We start from the raw sequence: 14,432 nt of genomic DNA on the forward strand, positions 1-14,432 counted from the left end.
TCAGTGTTCCTTGAATGGCTTAATTAGCTTCTCTTGTATTGGGGCTCTTTTCCAGGACATATACTACTCTCAGCTTTATTGTAGTTTTTGGGAAGGGTTATGGTTATGGTTATAGTATTTAGCAGACACGTGTCCAAAGCGACAAAATATGAATCTTACAATAGTTAAAATTAACAGTAAACTGTTTTTAAAGTTGTTAAGCCAATATTAAGCAAAATAGTAATAATAACAATAATGGCAATACAATATAAAATATCAATAATAAAAAATAAGAAAATACCATAAATATACAAATCATAACTAGGCAACTCATATCATAGAATGCATATTTTAAGAGGACTGTCTGCAGGGAATGTGTCTGACCAATCACGGTGGGTTTGGGCCGCCTGGGCCAAAAATGCCAGGGCCAATTTTTTGTCCCAGTCCAGCCCTGTTCATTGTTATTCATTCTGATCATTCATCATAGTGTACTGCTCGTGATTTAAAGAAAAAACACATTTACACACATCTCCCACAGTCCGATTATCTTGTGACTCGGTCACTTCTTCTACTGGAGGTCCAGATGTGCTGGAAACCTTTTTAGTATCCAAATAAAACCAATAAACTCAGCATGCTTACCAACAGTGATGTTAACGATAAAACTGGCTCTAAGGTCTGGGACGTAGACTTTGTATGGACCACTATCAGACAGAGTTACTGAGGAGATCTTCAGAGTCACGATGCCTCTGATCAGGTCTTCATGGTTGAGAGTTGTTCTGTCTCTGTATCGATCCATCTGGTCATCCTGTTGGTCCTTTCCTCTTCGATAGCAGTAGACATCACCATCATCGTCACCGAGGTCGAGTCTCGCCACATCCAGCGTGTAGTCAGACAAGTCGACGGGGGGGTCCAGACCACACTGTATAATGACATCATCTCCTTCTGCTGCCTCTATGGTCTGAGGACAGGTGAGACGATGCTCTCCTGGAGAAACAGACATAACATTCACACAGCTTTAACACCTCTGAAGGACCAGAGTTGATGGTTTACATTCAGTTCTCCAACTATTCCTAAAATGAAGAATGTGCTGCTCCACCTCAACAATATATTTAATGGATCAACTGGGACAGTTTGAGATAGATAGATAGATAGATAGATAGATATATCAAGTTGAATAAAATGAGTTAAAATAAAGAGCAATAAAAAGAGACCTCACATGAAAGCCTATAGTCCACATATAGTCTATAAAAATAGGTTTTAAGAAGTGATCTAAAAGATCTGATTTTGAGAGTCTGCAGTTATCGTCATTCACCAATCTGTATAAAACAGTAAAGTCATAAACTGACCCACAACAGGGAGGACACACTAACAAACAGCTGTCCTACAGTAATAACACTAACAAACAGCTGTCCTACAGTAATAACACTGAGAAGGAAAATACTGCATCTGTGAGGCTTGTAAATACAGCGGCCTGATCACGTGCTAGGTCTGGTCTTGTTGGGGACTGTTGTAGTTTGTCAATGACTGTCATGTAAGTCATGTTCAGAAAAAAAGGAATTTAATCCAACTATTGATATCGCATCATAACAAATATCTGAGGGTTGCTTCATGTTTGTATAATTTACAGCAGAAGTTCTCTGAGAATCTCTTTTATATCCAGATAAATTGGTATTTTTACTGAAATGTCCCTAACTAGGATAGAGCTGAGTAAAAAAAAGAGCTTGTCAGAAAGGGGGCTGAATAATGCTCCAAAGTTAGGCTAAATGTTGGCGAGGGAAAGTCTGTGTCTGGTGTATTTGAATATGGACCCCGGTACAGAATGAGCTGCAGACAAATGAGTGAAAAATATTTACAGAAAAACTCCAGTTCTCCTGAATCAACTTACCAGAGACATTAAGCCAACATTTACCAGAGCTCAACCCATAACTCGTGAACACTTTACACACATACAGTCCCGAATCATTAGTCCTGAGTCTGGACACATGGAGTCTGAGTCGTCCTTCTCTGAGGACGTCTTTGTCCCACTGGACTCGTCCTGCAAACTGTTCATCCTGAAACTCTGGGACCTCTACTCCTCCATGGAGATAAAACAGACCTGAAGGGTCTGAGATCAGTTAACAGTTCACACAAGATATAAAGAGGGTTGTAGGAAGTGTGATTGTTGGTGGTGAAGGTCCACTCCAGTGTGATGTCCTGGTTCTCCTCTGCCTGATAGGAGCTCTGGGTCACATTCACTACAAATGTTCCTGTCGAGGAGACAGAGAGGGAACGTGAGGAGCAGACACACTGACAACTTTAAACTCCATCTCCACATGTTTCTGTGGACTCTTTAGTCATTCTTTGTGTAGTGTTAGTGGAGAATGACGTGAAGCTGTAAACTAACCAGAGACACAGGAGGTCAGCATGATGATGAGCAGCAAGATGCTGATCATCATCTTCATCATCATCTACATCATCTTCTCCCTGTGAGAGGAGACAGAGGTGAAGAGTCACAAACACATGAGCTCAGAGTTCACTTATTACAGGACAGAGAGAGGAAATATATATAGTACTTCTTCTGTGGTTCTTATAACACATGACTAGCCAGAGGACTGAAAGCCAGATACAGTAATGTATGTCTGTCACAAGATGGCGCCATTAGTCAGAAGAAGGAGGAAGGATTGTGGTTTGAGCTCTGAGAGTCTTTCTGATTAGTGATAGAAAAGCTGCAGAAAAAGACAGAAGGATCAGAAGTTAGAGGTTGGTTGGGGCGTAAGTAGGACTAAATATACAATATATAAACCTATAGGCCAAAAAATACGGATTGGTTTGTAGGCCAACTATCTTTCAACGACTTCACATAGGCTACGATAAGAGCTGCTGGCGTTACTTTCAACAACAAATATTATGATCATTCACAAACACTTCACTGCTTTGTCGAAATCGAAAGTAGTCTAGTCTAGTCTAGTCTATGTCTCTTGTATCACAACGCTGGTTATCAACTAGTTCAGTCAACTCAGGGTTTCCCAATCCAGCGACGCGCGCGTTCACATAAAAGAGGCGGGGTTTACGCATCACGACCAATCGCAAACATCTACCAGAGCCGCATATTATAAACAAGAAGAGCAAACTATAATTCTCCATAAATATGAAGAACACAGACTGGTTTTACAGGCAAAATGCAATACAGTCAGGGCTTCCTAAAACAGGAAGAAAAGCTGGCAAAAAAAAAAAAATAGCCGACGCTGTAAATGCGTAAATCACAACTCTTATTAATATCACTTCCTCATCAGTCAGAACAAGATCTGACCAGAATTACACTTGTCCTTTCCATAAACTGTCGTTGCTTTATTTCAGTTGCAACCTTGTATAGTGGGAAGCGATCGTGAGAGCAAATAAAAAAATATAAAAACATAATTCAAACCAAGGTGCGCATTGGCGACACACGGCTCAAGAAGCCGATATCTAATTCCCTCAAATAAAGATGATTAACAAAGACTCCAGTAGAAGTGGGATCTGATGCCCCCACATTTACAACAATGCACCGCTCACTATGAAAGACAGTCAGTAAATATATTTGAATGGTAAATAATAACACCACAACATCTGTGAGGCTTGTAAATACAGCGGCCTGATCACGTGCTAGGTCTGGTCTTGTTGGGGACTGTTGTAGTTTGTCAATGACTGTCATGTAAGTCATGTTCAGGAAAAGGGACTTTAATCCAACTATTGCTATCACATCATAACAAATATCTGAGGGTTGCTTCATGTTTGTATAATTTACAGCAGAAGTTCTCTGAGAATCTCTTTATATCCAGATAAATTGGTATTGTTACTGAAATGTCCCTAACTAGGATAGAGCTGAGTAAATGTATAAGAGCTTGTCAGAAAGGGGGCTGAATAATGCTCCAAAGTTGGCGAGGGAAAGTCTGTGTCTGGTCTATTTGAATATTTCTACATATATCATCAGGGATGTAAAGATACACTCAACTCACGATTCAATACATGACTTTCTCAGGATTTTGTACAGAATGAGCTGCAGACAAATGAGTGAAAACTATTCCTTTATAAACTGTGAAAATAACAGATGAGTCCTCTTATTAAAAGGGCTAATGAAATCAGATTTTATCTGAAATAACAAAAATGTAATAAAAAAGTCAATAATTAAGATTTCTAAAACAAATCCCACTTAATAACACAATACATAACTGGAAAGCTGAGACTCTTGTGGCTTCAATGAGCTAAATATTATTCATGTGTGATGATGTTAGTCCCCATCTCAAATTAATGTTCAGCTCCAGCTTTTAGATCATGTTTTGGTGACTGAAGGACTGTATATTTGGGCTGGTCTTTAAAAGCTTGTTGTGGCCACCATCAGAAAGCAGACCAGATGTTAAAGGTTTAAGTGTGTGTGGTTCTGAAACAGAGATACAGGCAGAAATCAGTCAAATGTAGACTCTATAGAAATGTCAAATAGTTATTACATGCCCAGCAGGTATATAATAATGCAGTGTTATAATAAATGCTTATTACTAAGCAAATACAAAACTTAGAAATGCAGTAGTACCCTATAGGTACATACCTATACGTGCAGTTTAGTGTTCCAAATTCCCCCATACAATGTCCTTAATTATGAACCTGCTAAACCACCTGTGCTGTTTAACAGGTGCTTTATAGTAATTAGAGTGCGCGTGACAAGTTTGCCTGCTCAAAAAGTCATTCATTACGTCATATTGTTGCAAATGTTCATTATTTACAAGCGAAAAAATGGCAGGGCGAGCCCGTTCCCCGTTCTGTTTTCCCGGCACTAATACACACAGTAATCACAATTCACAGTGTAGCCTAAAGAAATCATGATCGGACTACTTTCCTAACCCCCCTCAAAACTCGTTTTAGAAACACTACGGAGCTTCTCCGGCCGCACCCAGACCCAGTCACAGACGTTCAGTCATAATCCCGCACAGGGTGCGAACTACGGGGGAGCTAGGGGGAGCTCGGCTCCCCTTAATAAGACATGGGCTCCCCTGAAAACGTGATTTGTGGAATTTTGGGGGGTCTCTAAAAATATTGACAATGTGTCATTTTGACACATTGTTTTTTGTAATGTGATCATCGTGGATTATTATGTGTAAAACTGCAAAAATATCATTCATGCATGTCGGCGATTCGAACTTAATTCACTTCAATATGCTATTCTTGTTATGAGCATCAAGGCGTGGCGGCGCTGTGGTGCAAATTCAACTCATGTTAATCATAGACAGTATATAAGAAGATGTTAACTCAAAGATTCGTAAAAAAAATATAAACGTTGGAGGCCATTAATCGGCGCGCAAAATCCTTGAAATCCATTCTGCAGTAAGCATCATATAGCCATGGCAAAAAGAAAACAAGGCAGTTTAATTAATTTTGGTTTTACTAAGAAATTGTGTAGCACGACTAATTCACTGTTTGTTAAGGATGGAAGCTTGGGGTGCGTCGCTAAGGTCTAATTGAACGGAGGAGTTCTGGTATTCTTCGGTAGCCTGAGTAACTTTAACCGTTGTTCATGTGAAAGCTCAAAGACAGCCTGATGCTTTGTTTATAGACTATTTGTGGCTGGCTGTTTGCTATTTGACCTATCTACTCCTGTCGATAAAGTATAATAGTATATCGCAAGCGCACGACCCCCCCGCATGGAAAAAAAGTGGGCTCCCCCGAAGGCCACGGTATAGTTCGAACACTGATCCCGCAGATGGTAGCTCTATGGTAGCTTTGGGACACGCAGTTTTTGGAAAATAATAAACTAACCTGTCTCACATAAGACCCTCATCATTTGGGACACTCAGTTTTTGGAAAATAATTTGGGACACTAAACTGCACGTATAGCCAATATTTTTAAATTGAGACAGTAAGGCTTGCAGAGCAACACCTCCGTTAATATAGCGCGTTCTAAACAGCGCGAGGCTCCGCCATTAGACAATAACGAGCAGCAACGTGCCACGACATTACTGCAGTGCAATAAACACAGTGTAACATTATTATTATTATTATGAGGTAAAAAGAACAACAAACATCTGTATTACTTACTGGTAGTTGCACGCACACAATTCTAGGAACTTATAAATAAGTCCAGTAACATTATATTATATTATATCTATTTATAAACTGCGCAGTCTTTCGACGCCAGCGGTCTCTTCCAAACTTTCCTGAAACTGAAACTGAAAGCTGTCTTCTTCAGCAGCAGCAGCAAGCGCACCCCGCTGCAGCCTGCTGGGAGGAGCCGCCCGCTGCACATTGTCACAACACCAGTTGACCGTGTGGTGTCATGTTACAGATGAAGACTTGGCAGGAAGAAAAAAAGGAGGAGAAGCAGCGCCTCCGAGCAAGATAATATCAGATTTTGATATCAGAATACAGACCTCCCATAGATGTATGTTGTTGGACATAATTTACTCCATCTGAATGTCAATATATATTTGTATTTAGTTGTAGGCTACATTTTTCAGGGTTGGGTAGTAACGGATTACATGTAATCTGGATTACGTAATCAGACTACAAAAATCAAGTAACTATAATCAACCAAGATTACAATAAAAAATGTGTAATCAGATTACAGTTATCCTACATTGTTGAGGATTATCCGAATACATTTTATCATGCAAACAGTGCAACTTTTTTATGATAGCCTAACTAGGTTTTATTTGACAAGCAGTTTATTCGTTTGTCCACTAGATGTAACTATCATCCAAAACAGGCTATATTTTTCACATAGGCTATATTTCCAGATCCTTTGCATGTTAGGGGAGGGGGTACACATTATATCAGGTGAAAAACCCGCCTGATATGGTAGACAGGTGTAAACCATATGGTAGACAGGTGAACAAAGCTGTTAATTGAAAAGCCATATTAAACTAAATTAAATTAAAACAGAAATCAGGTTAGAGGGCAGGGAGGGACGGGTTAGCAAAGACGGGCCATCCTTGTCAGACCACACAGAGAATGGACAGATGGAGGCAGGCTGGCCTAGATCAAAGGAAAAAATGTGACGTCGTGTTATCAGTCGGCCTAAATAAGGTGCATGGCAATATGGAACTTTGGAAAACACTGTCGATTAATCCACAATCCTATTAAACAATTCCCACGTCGCCTTATAATGTAACAGACAAATAAACCTATTTCTGTAGATAAATGAGTCCCCTGTTACTATGGAAACCCTGTCGAGGTCGCTATTTGGTCAATTCGAAGTGCAGCAGTTAAACTCTTCTTATATAAGCTACTTGCAATGGTTAAACTCCGCTTCTCTGAGTACACGCGCGCTCCCGCGTATGTAACCAATGTGCGCTCCCGCGTATGTAACCAATGTGCGCTCCCGCGTATGTAACCAATGTGATCTCTGCGTCTAGTCTAAAAACCCCTTTACAGGGTGAAGTGCGCTCCTACAGGGTGAACGTTTCCACCATAGGCTACATGGTTTCCACCCTGTCTAACTATGTTGGGTTAGACGCCAACTTTTGTTGAATTTAGGAGAAAGCTACAGACGTAGGCTAAATAGACAAAGTGTAGTAAAATAAAGACCTGAATGTGTATTTTGGACTTTTTTCACCCCAAGTCCGAAAGAAGACATGTTATGGAAGAAAGATAGCCCAAAATCTTAAAATTGACCAGAGCATAAAAAAAACGAAACAAAAAAATGTTAAAGATGTTTTGATAATTACCCTGACTCTTGTCAGCGCAATCATGAATGGTTAAACTCCGCTTCTCTGCCCCACATGCGCGTTCCCGCGTATGTAACCAATGTGATCTCTGCGTCTGTAAAAACCCCTTTACAGGGTGAAGTGCGCTCCCAGGGTGAACTGTATACACGGGAGCAGGGTGGAAACCATGGTTTCCACCCTGTCTAACTATGTTGGGTTAGACGCCAACTTTTGTTGAATTTAGGAGAAATCTACAGACGCAAATAGACAAAGTGTAGTAGGCTAAAATAAAGACCTAAATGTGTATTTTGGACTTTTTTTCACCACAAGTCCGAAAGAAGACATGTTATGGAAGAAAAATAGCCCAAAATCTCAAAATTGACCAGAGCATAAAAAAACGACAAAAAAAATCTTATTAATCAGAAACAAAGCTCTTGTATTAATATAGTTCAGTTCAGTTTAAATCTTCACAGATTGCCCTCACACTGATTAGTTGTGTTAACTTGTGTCAAAGGAGCAAACTCATATGAATTAAACTCACCCAGGATAGTTTCAGGAAACAGGAGAAAAGTTATTAAAAGTATCTTCATCATCACGTCCAGGAGAGAAGTAAACGTCTTCATCACTTCTGGGAAGAAATGGATTCAACTGTGGAGATTCCTCAGATCACCTAAAGACGTTTTGACAACTACCCTGACTCTTGTCAGCGCAATCATGAATCTGATCGAGATTCGAGAATATATATTATTATCCGAGAGAGGCTCTCATTGCCACCCCCCCTTGAAGCTGTGAGATGTTCAGTTGAAGAAACCCCTCAGGAACTCCGTTGGCTGCAAACAGACGTCTCAGTTCTCCGAGTCTCGAGTATCGTGCTGCTCTGCCCTTAACGTATCATTCTACTATTTCTATCGCTTGGTGTAGGCTAAATGGTGCATTTAAGTGCTGAAGGAAATCAGGAGACCAATAGAATGTGATAAGAAAACACACTTTAATCCTACATTAAAAGTCACTCTTGCCAAACATTTTATGAGATAAATCATCCCCAACCACCCAAGGATACATGATTCAACTAAATTAAATTGTATGTAGGTTGTTTGTTTTATGTAAAACTGAGGAAATTACCTTACAATTAGGCATTAAACGCATCATCAGACGGTTTGAGAGCATGGATGTATTAAGAGAACCAAGGTGCGCGCTCTTATACTGATTTATCCCTCCGCGTCTGATAGAAAGTAGTCCATACGGTAACATGACTGTAAGCTCTGACTGGACCATACATTGTATAAAACTAGCCTATATACAACTATTTTTACAGTCTATGGACTGGAAAAAGCAAACAGTGATCCCTTTCGCCTATGAAAATAGTACTTGATATTTAGTGACAATTGTTCTGAGGCGCGGAGTAATTTACCAGTTCATTACCACGTTGATGACAAGTGCTGGGACCGTGTGGCTTCAGACAGTCTTAGATGCATCTCGACTCAGGTGTCATCATGAAAACTTCTCTCAGGACTTCATGATGAAGATACTTTTAACTAGTTTGCTGTTTGCTGAAACTGTCCTAGGTAAGTTTATGTAGTTTAATTCATATATGAGTCTGCTTGTTATTGACAATAATGTTAACCCTAATTATTGGTAACGTTGAGTTTAGGTTCACACATTTTAATAAATAACTAACTATAAATAACTTTTTATTAGAATTAAGAAAATCTAAATATGACAGCTCATTGATGAACAGTAAGACATTGTGTGAAGACAATCTGTGGTGATTTTGGTGTAACTGACCTGAACTACAACAGACTCGTTACCGATGTATGAGATGAGATATAGAACTTTATTTGTGTTTAAATGTTGTGTATTGTAGGAAATAGTGCAAATATATAGAGTACAAATTGTAGTATAATAATGCTGATTTAAAGGCTACTGATGTGATGAGCAGCATAGGTGTCACACTATAATAATTATAATACATTTTATTTATATAGCGCTTTACATGGTGGCTACTCAAAGACACTTTACAGTAAAACCAGCACATATAGCACATTAAAAACAGATAAGCAATACAACCAACACATAAACAAGCATATTAGAAGCAATTAAAAACAAAGTCAGTAACTAGTTGAGAAATGTAAGAATATTGTATGTGTGTGTAATAATTCACAAGTGTGATTAAAAAAAGTCTAGATATCTACACAGTATTCACTAACATATAACAACAAACGGGACTTCTGCCTGTGTGAGTGGGTGTCATTCCCACTTGTCCCCAGTGGAAATGACACCCTAGTTCACTTGTAATATGTCATTTTAATACACAAATAGGCTATTGCCACTCACTGAAGGAATTTATTAATTTCAGGATTTGCAGTTAAACTCTGACTATGAGTGTACGCGCTCCCGCACTGAGCCACACCTTCGTGTTCGTGCGCACTTTGCCTTAAGGCGCGCGTACGTTGCGAGTGTGACTGAAAAATGATTTTTTTTCCCGACCATGACACTTACAGGGCCCAGTATGATGACCCTCCGCGTCTGATAGAAAGTAGTCCATACCGTTACATGACCGTAAGCTCTGACAGGACAAAGGTGGACACGGACGTGAGAAATCCGAGAAATCTGCAGGAAAATGGTTGCAAACTACTTTCGAAAGTACCGGAAATTAATATAAGCGATCTGTATGATTATCTATCTCTATGATTATGTATGGTTCTCTTAATACATCCATGGTATGATTGCTAGGTAGTTACAGTTTTACACATTATTAGAAAACATTCTGTTTATTGAATTTCGGGTCCTTTATGAGTTACACTGGGTTATATTTAAGTCTTTCGGTATATTCAGTACGAACCATAGACTTTTACTATTAACCATAATATTTAGAGTCCATGGTACGAACGACATTTATTTTGGTAAGCTAGCTACACTACCGGAAGTTTGCGGGGAGCGCAGAGCAAACCCCGGAGAAGAGAAATCAATGGCGGCCGTGAATGGCGAACTTTTAAGTTCCTGTTTTTGTTGACTCTGCTGCTGGTTTACCATGCGAACCCGTCTTCACGGTGTCCCACCATACTTCTATACGGGATAAAGGTGAATATGGACATCAGTATGAAGTGTGGACTCCTTTATGACCCTATAAAGGTCCTTTATGAGCGGGGTAGCTACAGCTAGCCTAGCCTAGCCTAGCCTAGCCTAGCCTAGCTAGCTGGTTCTGCTGTCGGACTACGGAAGTATGAACTAGTGAGTGACGTATGGACCCATTTAGACATGTCCATGATTTAGACCAGCAGACTAGTACAACTTCTAAGTTGTTACCGAGCTGCTGATGATTTTATAACCGCGACATCATCTGACAAAATCACTAAATACACAAATTAAAGACAACAGCAGTACTGTTAGTTCGGTTGTATTTAATGATCACACAGAGAGAAAAGTAGAAGCGACGGAAGACGTCTTTCTTTAACTTTTCCTCTTTAACTTTTCCTCTTTAACTAACCCTACACGACAGGCCCGCTCGTTCATAGATAAACTCTGAATATTGTTATGATCTCCCGAGTGGCGGCCACACCACTTAACGGTAGCGCTACTAAAACACTGGACTTAGACAGTGAAATTAACTTCTGCAGTTTCTCTGAGGACTTTTACTGCTGATAGATTCTCAACTTGATCATCATCACCTTATACTGGAAATATGTACTGTAGCCTACAACTAAATGCAAATATATTGACATTTAGATGGAGTAAATTATGTCCAACGACATATATCTATGGGAGGTCTGTATTCTGACATTAATATCTGATTTTATCTTTCTCGGAGGCGCTGCTTCTCCTCCGGCCCGTTTTGCTTCGTTGATGACATTGTCAGTAAGGAACTGTCGGACTCCTCCTGCAGTTTTATCTATTTTTTTCCCCTGCAAGTCTAACCCGGCTTTTTGTAACTGACACGCCCAGCCAGACGTGCACGACAAGAGAGTCTCTTTCCCATTTGCTCTAAACAGCAGCCGGCTGCTCTTTCCCATTGTCTCTATAACTACTGTACTGATAGGTTGTATCAGCATGACGACTCTAACTTCTCTCCTGGACTTGATTAATATGAAGATTCTTGTAGCTATTTTACTGTTTTCCAAAACTACCTTGGGTGAGTTTCCATAGTTTAGGATACTACTTCTTATGAGTCTGCTTCTTATTGACAATAATTGGTAACTATTGATTATTGCAACATGTCATTTAGCAGTGGAGTAGCAGGTCAACAGTAGATACCACTTAGAAGATATATGATCTGAAAGCTGGGAACCTGAAGATTAATTTGAGATGCAGCTCAGCACTGTGTATCAAAAACATTTTGTAGCTCTCAAATCTCAAGAATGACATTTTTCAGCATAAGATGACAGGCACTTCAGCTGTGTAAACTGCTCAGAAACCCTCTTACTGTCAGTAGACCTGAAGGAAAAGCAGAGCTCCTCTAAAGGCCCTCAGTCTCTAGCTGGTGTTTGGAGAGTTTCATGAGGCTGTGACCCTAAATAATGTCTCTGTCTATATAATGTCCTGTTGTGGGTCAGTTTATGACTTTACTTACTACTTATTACTTATCACTTCTTAAAACCTATTTTATAGACTATATGTGGACTATAGGCTTTCATGTGAGGTCTCTTTTTATTGCTCTTTATTTTAATTAATTTTATTCAACTTGACATATCAAACGCCCGACGAGGTGTCCATTGTCAGATATTAATGGACGATGGTTGCCTCCGCAGTCAGTCCTCCAGTTTTCAGGTGAAGTAGCCTGTGTGTTAGCGCCATCCTGTGGTGTTCAGAGGACGAGTTGGAAATAATAAATCCACATTTCCTTTATGATTTAATGTAGCACATTCATTTAGAACAGTAAACAGACAGTTTCACCGGAACTCCTTTAGGAGGTGTCCTACATCACTTTTTTAAGGACACCCTGCAGCCAATCAGAATCGAGTATTCACCCAGACCATGGTATCAAAATGAATGACGATAACTGCAGACTCCCAATATCAGATCTTTTAGATCACTTCTTAAAACCTATTTTATAGACTATATGTGGACTATAGGTTTCATGTGATGTCTCTTTTTATTGCTCTTTATTTTAACTCATTTTATTCAACTTGACATATCAAACTGTCCCAGTTGATCCATTAAATATATTGTTGAGGTGGAGCAGCACATTCTTCATTTTAGGAATAGTTGGAGAACTGAATGTAAACCATCAACTCTGGTCCTTCAGAGGTGTTAAAGCTGTGTGAATGTTATGTCTGTTTCTCCAGGAGAGCATCGTCTCACCTGTCCTCAGACCAAAGAGGCAGCAGAAGGTCATGATGTCATTATACAGTGTGGTCTGGACCCCCGTCGACTTGTCTGACTCCACGCTGGATTTGGCGAGACTTCGACCTCGGTGACGATGATGGTGATGTCCACTGCTATCGAAGAGGAAAGGACCAACAGGATGACCAGATGGATCGATACAGAGACAGAACAACTCTCAACCATGAAGACCTGATCAGAGGCATCGTGACTCTGAAGATCTCCTCAGTAACTCTGTCTGATAGTGGTCCATACAAAGTCTACGTCCCAGACCTGACAGCCAGTTTCATCGTTAACATCACTGTTGGTAAGCATGCTGAGTTATTAGTTTGATTCAGATTCTAAAAGTGTTGTCTGATTTCAGGATATCCCAATAAAGGCCCTGATTTAAGACCTTGAAGAAGAAGAAGAAGATTTATTTATTTATATTAGGAAAATGCACATTAATCAACATTTCTGTAAATGCGCCAGTGTTAGCCAGTCGGCTAATTTTCAACTGTAGTCCTAGTTGCATGCTCTAAATGAAAACTGAGAACACCTGTGTGGGTGTTTTAAGAGTCTTTAATACTGGATATCTTCTCGTGTAAACTGTCCAGTTTAGATAACGGGCACAGACAGCTTTGACTACTAGAACACATTTTGGTCGTTTTTTCCACGTACTGAGAACTATATTTATTACATTTTTAATTTTTTTTTTACAGCACCCAAAGGCCAAGTGAGCGAGACCACAACTAGACCTCCAGCTACCAGTCCTGGTAAATGTCTGATCAGTTGTCTAGAAGTCTGTACCCAATAGTTTTAAATTCATGCATAACGTTGACATCAGAACTATAAATTTTAACCGCTGCACTAGAGCAACGGTACATCGTTGTAGCATCAACATCACGATGTGCACACAGGACGTGCTGCTACAGTGGTTCTGGTACTGATCTCTTCTGATGTGTTTTCCATCAGGGACCAACAGTATAGGTCGGCCTAATTAATATGAATATGTAAAGTAACTGAAGCTATAAAAACAGAAGAAAAACGTACAATAGGCAAGTAGGAGAAAATGAAAATACTCCATTAAAAGTACCTTACAGTTGTATTGAAGTACAGTATAGTTACTTTCCACTGCTGATAAAATGCAATGATATGTAGGCTACGTGTAGCAACCCTAAACATTAATTCCTGACATGTTTCTATCTGTCAGCAGCTCAGACACTGAGCTGACGTACCGTCAGCTGTTGGGACACAGATGTTGTCCCGTCCCGTCTCTGGTTCTGGTTCTGACCACGGGGACAGAGACGGGACAGCTCGCTTCAACGCAGCGTAATAACTCCTGAAAATGAAGTTCATCTCGCAAATGTACAGTACAGGCCAAAAGTTTGGACACACCTTCTCATTCAATGTGTTTCCTTTATTTTCATGACTATTTACATTGTAGATTCTCACTGAAGGCATCAAAACTATGAATGAACACATATGGAATTATGTACTTAA

General features: G+C 39.8%; 1 protein-coding gene across 3 annotated transcripts in view; it reads right to left on the reverse strand.

Moving 5' to 3' along the window:
* Positions 1-14,432, reverse strand: part of LOC120558849 — a 128,167-nt gene that overhangs the window by 87,092 nt on the left and 26,643 nt on the right. For all 3 annotated transcript variants that reach the window (XM_039800144.1, XM_039800153.1, XM_039800161.1), the window contains one exon: positions 619-963. In XM_039800144.1, coding sequence (XP_039656078.1) covers positions 619-963 — 345 coding nt within the window. The remainder of the gene's footprint in view (positions 1-618; positions 964-14,432) is intronic.

Source organism: Perca fluviatilis, chromosome 1 (genome assembly GCF_010015445.1).
Source record: "Perca fluviatilis chromosome 1, GENO_Pfluv_1.0, whole genome shotgun sequence".
Taxonomy (NCBI): Eukaryota; Metazoa; Chordata; class Actinopteri; order Perciformes; family Percidae; genus Perca; species Perca fluviatilis.